Source organism: Sciurus carolinensis, chromosome 11 (assembly GCF_902686445.1).
Source record: "Sciurus carolinensis chromosome 11, mSciCar1.2, whole genome shotgun sequence".
NCBI classification, from domain to species: domain Eukaryota; kingdom Metazoa; phylum Chordata; class Mammalia; order Rodentia; family Sciuridae; genus Sciurus; species Sciurus carolinensis.
Genome location: NC_062223.1, coordinates 18,657,724 through 18,664,443, shown reverse-complemented (window position 1 = coordinate 18,664,443; position 6,720 = coordinate 18,657,724). Strand labels below are relative to the sequence as shown.

The following is a 6,720-nucleotide window of genomic DNA, read 5'->3' as shown; positions in this document are numbered from 1 at the left end:
ACCTTTATGTATATCTATAATGCTCTAATTAAAAACTAAATATAAGGAGAAGAAAGACCTGTAGAATAGAGAAAAGGGAATGTGGGGAAAGAGGAGGAGAGGAAAAGAAAAAGTACTGGGAACTTAATTGGGCAATTTAGCCCAGAATTCCAAGTGTGGTCAGGAGTTTCCTCATGGATGAGACAAGGCATTGTAGCCTAAAGGGAGAGATGATTGCATGACAAGGAAAAAATTATATACCATAGAATAAATTCAAGGTAAGTCTAATGAGTATAATTGTAGAATTTTGTGATTTAGATCCATTGTGTCAACTTTTAATAGAATGTTACCTATTTCCTCAGACCCTAATTAAAATGTCATCATCAAATTCCAGACAGACTCTAATTGAGTCTTTGGAGACTGGTGTACACATTTCGTACTACTATATGGGAAAACTCTCAAAAGAGCTGTTGAGGAAAGACATGTATAGGGTCCAACAAAGCCATGCCCAGCCACCAGAGAACATGCAAAGGAGTGTCACTTTCAGGAACTTACCTTTCTGATCAAAGGTAAGCAACTTGGGTGAGGTTCAGAAGCAGTGAGGCCTCTGTGCTTTCAGCTGCCATTAGAAGGAATGTGGTCTGGCTTGACTCTAAATGGATCATTGCTTTCACACACACACACACACACACACACACAGAGAGAGAGAGAGAGAGAGAGAGAGAGAGAGAGAGAGATTCCATCCAGTGCTATCCTGTCCTCATCTAAATTTAAAATTCAATCCGGGTAGTTTTGTTAGACCATGCATCTTACTTAGGCAGTGAAGAAATCTTGAAGATATAAAACCTGCCCTACTTTTGACTTTGTTGATGCTCTGTCTTCCAGACTTCTAGTTTGTGAAATTTCATTTCTTATTTCTTATTTTCAGGTTCCAGAGGTCACATTATTTCCGTAGGATTTTGAGTGCTCCTGAGAGAATTACTACGTGGTAAGGTGCATCTCAATGGGCCATTCTGTGTAGGAGGCTTTAACATGAAAAGTTCTGATATATCTTATGCCTATCATTTCACATTCCCATATCAAATGGCAAATTCTTTCAAGTCCTATATGGATTTGAGGTCTTGAGAATGCATCTTCTCTTGCCTTTATTCATAGTACACTGTGTTGGGAAAGTCTACTGACTGCTAGATTTATAACCTGAATGTTTTGAGTTAGATTCAAAGTAGACAATATGTTAGACAAATAACTTCAAGATATAAGTAAAATTTTCTCATTTGCTCAATGTAGAAGAGTTTACTAAGGGTCTCTTACTCACTTAGAACAGTTCTATATGCTGGGTTATAGCAGAAAACAAAATAGAACTCTGTTTGACTTCAGGATATTAATTACATTGTGGTCAGGAGAAAAAATCAATTCAGTTAAGATGCAGGAGATGGCTAGTGGGGTGGCAGCCATAGAGAAATATGAACAGAGAAAACAAGATGGAGACTGTTGGTTGAAAGTGAGCAAGGTACATAAAATAGTTATTTGAATGGGCTTTGGCCAGAAAATGACATTTGAAAATCAGGGAGTGAACCATGCCTGTACGTGGATGTTTCAGGCAGAAGAAACAGATAGTCAGTAATCTTTGATACAAGAGCAGAGTTGTCATGTTGGTGGAATTTTGAGAAAGGCATCAAGGTTGGAACAGAGCAAAAGAGGAGTAAGTGTTAGGATATTGCAACTTGTGGAGGAAAGCCATGAATGATTTCATGACCATTACAAAAAATTTGATTTGTACTTAGAATAAATTGGGAGTTTCACAGTGTTTAAACCCAAGAGTGATGTCACCTGCTCCATCCCTTGTACTTTTAAGTATCATACTGGATGCTCCACTGATATAGACTATCGGAAAACAAGGGTGCAGACCAGTTAGAAGCTACTGCAATACTCCTCGATAAAGATCATGTTGGTTTAGACCTGGGTGGTAACAGTGTAGGTGATTAGAAGAGCAAAAATCAGGATAGGACTCAAAGGTAGGGACAGAGGTATTTGCTGGATTATTGCAGAACTGATAGGAGACAAAGGGAATAGGTACACTCTCAATTTGGTGTTTGGCAATCTGGAACGCTGAAATGTCAATAATTGATTCAGGAAATGAACCAATCTTTTTGGGGGAAGTAAAGATTGGGAATTCAGCTTTAAACATGTTAAATTAATCAACTCTTATTATAGAATGTTAGCACTGTACACAAACATAGCCATCTTTGAATACTAGAATTTTTAACCTGAGACTTATGTGCAGAAAATCCACAAAAAATAGTTGTGAATTTGTGAATATTTTTGTGTCATGTGTATATACATACATATATATAAATGTCATATATGTGTGTTTATGTGTATATGGAGAATTATTATTGTTTTTATCATATCCTCAAAGAAATGCATAATTCCAAAACCTTCAGATCTTTTTATTATTTGCGGCAAAGAACTTAGAGAATATAGTTGTTAGAGAATACACAAGCTTAAAGTTTATTATTTTAGGTGAACAAGAATGAGAATAAAAATCTCAAAAAGAAAAAAGTGCAGTCATCTTTGATACTCTCACTTCAACCAAAATGATGACATTATTCCATGTATGTGAAGATATATGTGCATATAAATTTTCTTAGTCTGCTCTGCCATGCAATATTGCAACATGAGTCTGTCTATTCTTTTCTTACAGAGCTTAACAGATGTTAACTAACTGGGATTATAGAAAGTTTGTGCTTCCAAAAGCATCAAAAATATTTATATGTGTTCCTTGAAGGAGATCAACTCTTCTAAAATTACCCATGTAATTAACACTAGAACTACATCCAAATTACATTTAGACATGCTAATCAGTTCTTAGTATAGAACGTTAGCACTCTACATAAACTGTCTCCAGTCCACGGACTTTGTACTTCTCTGAGGTCACTCCTTTGTCATATTACAAAAATGTGTGATGCAGTCCCTTATGTTCATTTTTGCACCTATTTTCTATGCCTCTAGGATCATATCCAAAGACAAATATCAAGGACAACTATCAAGGACCTCCCTGTCTATGTTTATTCTAAGTGGTCATAGTTTAAGTCCTTACATGTATGTTCTTAATCTATTTCAGGTGGTAAGAAATATGGGTCCAATTTCATTATTTTGAAGTGGTTATACTTATCTACACATCAAAGAAACTCTTCTTTCTATACTGTGTATTCTTGGTCACCTCGTCAGGATTAGTTGCATTTCTAGTCTCTTGATGGATCTGCTTTTATGCCAGTCATATACAGTTTTAAGGCCGACAGCTTTGGAAGGGTTTGAAATCAGGAAGTATGATAACTCCATCTTACTGCTTTCTTAAGTTGTGTTAGCTGTATGAGATCTTTTATGGTTCTATATGAACCATGGGAATTTTTTGTTCCATTTCCATTGAACATGTCATTGTGACAGAGATGAACATGTAGAATATTATCTAAGTGAAATAGTCTGACTGAGAAAAGCAAGTTTAATACCACTTAACTGGGGAATCATAGAGACAGAAATACTGCCAGAAGCTGGGAAGTACCAAGGTGATATGATGGTCAAAGATCACAGCCTTTCAGCTATAATTTAATTAATTAGTTAATTAATTAATACTGGGGATGAAATGCACAGCATACTGACTGTAATTACTAATGCTGTATTGCATACTTGTAATATGCTAATATGGATTTAAATGTCCTCGTCACAGGAAAAGTAGGCAAACTATGTGAAAAAATTACATGAAGTGGAAAACAAAATTAATGAACTTGTACAATTCAGCAGAACTCTGAATAACACCAAAATCTGGATTATATCACCTCTTTATGGGAGCCTTGTTTCCTTTCCCCAGAAAATTAACTTGCATAAATTATTCAATTGTATCCTTTCCCTTGGAATAAAAAGAGTGACCATTGTATCTTTTCTTTCAAGCCTCTATGCATTTTATCTATACAACGTTTATAAATGCCTATCATTTTTCGAGGTGAAGATGGTAGGTTGAGAACTTTTTAAGAATTTCTAAATATTATAAAGTTACCATGTATTAGAATCAGAAGTGAAACCCAGATAGAATTTTATTTATTAGATTCTGACTATACCAGACCTGTTTGTCCTCAGCTGAGCTTCCTCATGGCTGTGGTGAGCTCTTAGCTCAAATGGGTGCTGGATCATATAGAATGGCCCCACTCCCACTTCTATGGGCCAACTTCATGTAACTTGGGTAAAACAAAGAATATGACCAGATGTCTTTTTACCTAGAGAGCTAACCCTGGATTGTTCACATGGTAACCTCTTGAGACCTAAGTTTGTAATCTCCATGGATCTGCCCACATCAACCTATTGATGAGAATGATACACCAGGTGATGCAAAACTCAAGAAGTGGAAAAAAAATACAGAATTCATCCTGGAAATCATAAAGAATTCTGATTTTTGTTTTGCACAGTAACACATAGGTTCATAGGTTATTTTACAGGGGTTGCATGCATTGAGGGTAACTTTTCTTTCTGTTTTAAATGTAAGAAATTTTTTACTAAAATGTGATTTTTTTTTATCATGCATACAGAAGTCAAAGCCATGAATAAAATATCAAGTCTATTAATGAAGTGTTCTCAAGTTTTCATCTAATTTTATTTTCATCCACTCTAAGACCTAATTGTTTGGTATAAAAATGAAGATATGAAACATTCATTACCAAATATATATTTTGAAATATTCTTATCTGTGGCCTTCCATAGGGCTTTGAAAATAAAAATGTATGTAAACAGAATTTTCCCTTTGACGAGAGTTTTAGACTACTGACCTTAATTCCTCTCCTCAAGGATAATATTTTGTACATTCTTTCCTAACTACACAGAGTGTCTTACATGCTTTTATAAATTTATAAAATGTTTTATGTAGTTTCATACCACCTGGAAGAAAATTGGAAACAAAGCTCTCCCAAGTAAAATATCTTTCTAAACTTTTTTGATAAGTAAAGAAATTCATATTTAAGAGATCTATAGCATTGCCTTGGGTAGGAGAAAAGAGGAAAAAAGAGTCATGCAATTCTGAGTGGTAAATGGTTTAATGTTAGGAGCACATTTCCAGTTAAGAAATTTCTGGGTAAGTTTGAGCTGTGCTGTTCATCAGCTCTGTGACCTTGGACTTGCCACTTAAATATTTTGTGCTTCAGTTTCTTCATCTGTAACAAGATCATCACAAAACCACCTTCCTTATAAAGTTAAGGTGAGAATTAAACCCGCTAAGCATAGAACCTGAGTGGTAACTGGCACAGAGTGCCTAATATGAAACTCCTAATTGCACTGCACCAGCAGGAAGAGTGCAATACCTCAGTAGTCCTGTAAATGTCTTCGCACTACCTGGTATATAACACCTTTTTGTTAAGTTATGAACGGATGCTGAAATTTGCTGAACACACACTATGTACCAAACATTCAGCTGGGTGTTCTCATGTGAATCTTTGCACAATCTGACAGCTTGCCAGGAAGCTATTAGTCATCGTTGTGAGCTTATTTCTTCTCACATGTTTGATAAGGGAATGTCCCTGCATTAAATAGGTAATAAATGGAAGCACTGATTTTAAAATAGGGTCTACCTCTAATTCCAGTAGTTTTCCAAGGTCAGAGACTGAAATCATATAATTCTAAACAGAAAAAAGAAAAAAGATCCATGTCTACTCCCTAATTTTTGACTTAATTGATGCACTCTTTACTTCTTTTAATAGAAAACATCATTAAGTTGTTTTTTCCCCCTATTCTGATATTCAGGTTCTCCCTTTTGTGGACATGGAAGTGGGAAATCGCACCCTCCTGACTGAATTCATCTTGGTGGGCATCTCAGCAGACCCCCGGTGGCAGCTGATTCTATTTGCAATATTTCTGATGCTCTATTTGCTAACCCTGTCAGGGAACATGAGCCTGGTTATCTTAATCAGGATTGATTCCAAGCTGCATACACCTATGTACTTTTTCATTGGCAGTCTGTCTCTTTTGGATTTCTGGTATACCTTTGTGTATACCCCTAAACTCTTGGCCAACTGTATCTCAGATGATAGGCGCATTTCCTTGGCTGGATGTGGGGCTCAGTTTTTCTTTTCCTGTTTTGCAGCCTACACTGAGTGCTACCTCCTAGCAGCCATGGCCTATGACCGCCACGTAGCAATCTGCAATCCATTGCTTTATTCAGGTATCATGTCCTCTTCTCTCTGCATGGGTCTTGTTGCTGGCTCCTACATAGGCGGAGTTTTAAATGCTGCAGCCCATACTGCCAATACTTTCCGGTTGAGTTTCTGTGGCAAAAATGTCATTGATCACATTTTCTGTGATGTTCTACCTTTGATAAAAATTTCCTGTTCAGATACTCGAGCAGCTGTGATAATCCTTTCCAGTATGGTGGGCTTCACTGTCCTCTCCTGCCTTCTTGCCATTCTCGTTTCCTACTTCAACATCCTCCTGGCCATCCTGAGGATCCGCTCAGCCTCAGGAAGATTTAAAGCATTCTCCACCTGTGCTTCCCACCTGGTCTCGGTCATGCTCTTCTATGGCTCCTTGCTCTTCGTGTACTCAAGGCCCACTTCCAGCTACTCCCAGGAGACAGACAAAGTGGCCGCCCTGTTCTACACCATCATCAACCCTCTGCTCAACCCTCTCATCTACAGCCTGAGAAATAAAGACGTCAAAGAGGCCTTCAAGAAAGCAGTACTGTCCATTCGATCACAAGCATGA

General features: G+C 37.0%; 1 protein-coding gene across 1 annotated transcript; it reads left to right on the top strand.

Moving 5' to 3' along the window:
• The first annotated feature begins 5,781 nt into the window (after positions 1-5,781).
• On the top strand, positions 5,782-6,720 carry LOC124959090 (olfactory receptor 9G4-like). The gene has a single exon (XM_047517733.1). The coding sequence runs from the start codon at positions 5,782-5,784 to the stop codon at positions 6,718-6,720; it is 939 nt and encodes a 312-aa protein (XP_047373689.1).

Excerpts from the sequence above, each read along its gene's own strand:
- LOC124959090 (XM_047517733.1), top strand. The coding sequence starts at position 5,782 with ATGGAAGTGGGAAATCGCACCCTCCTGACTGAATTCATCTTGGTGGGC.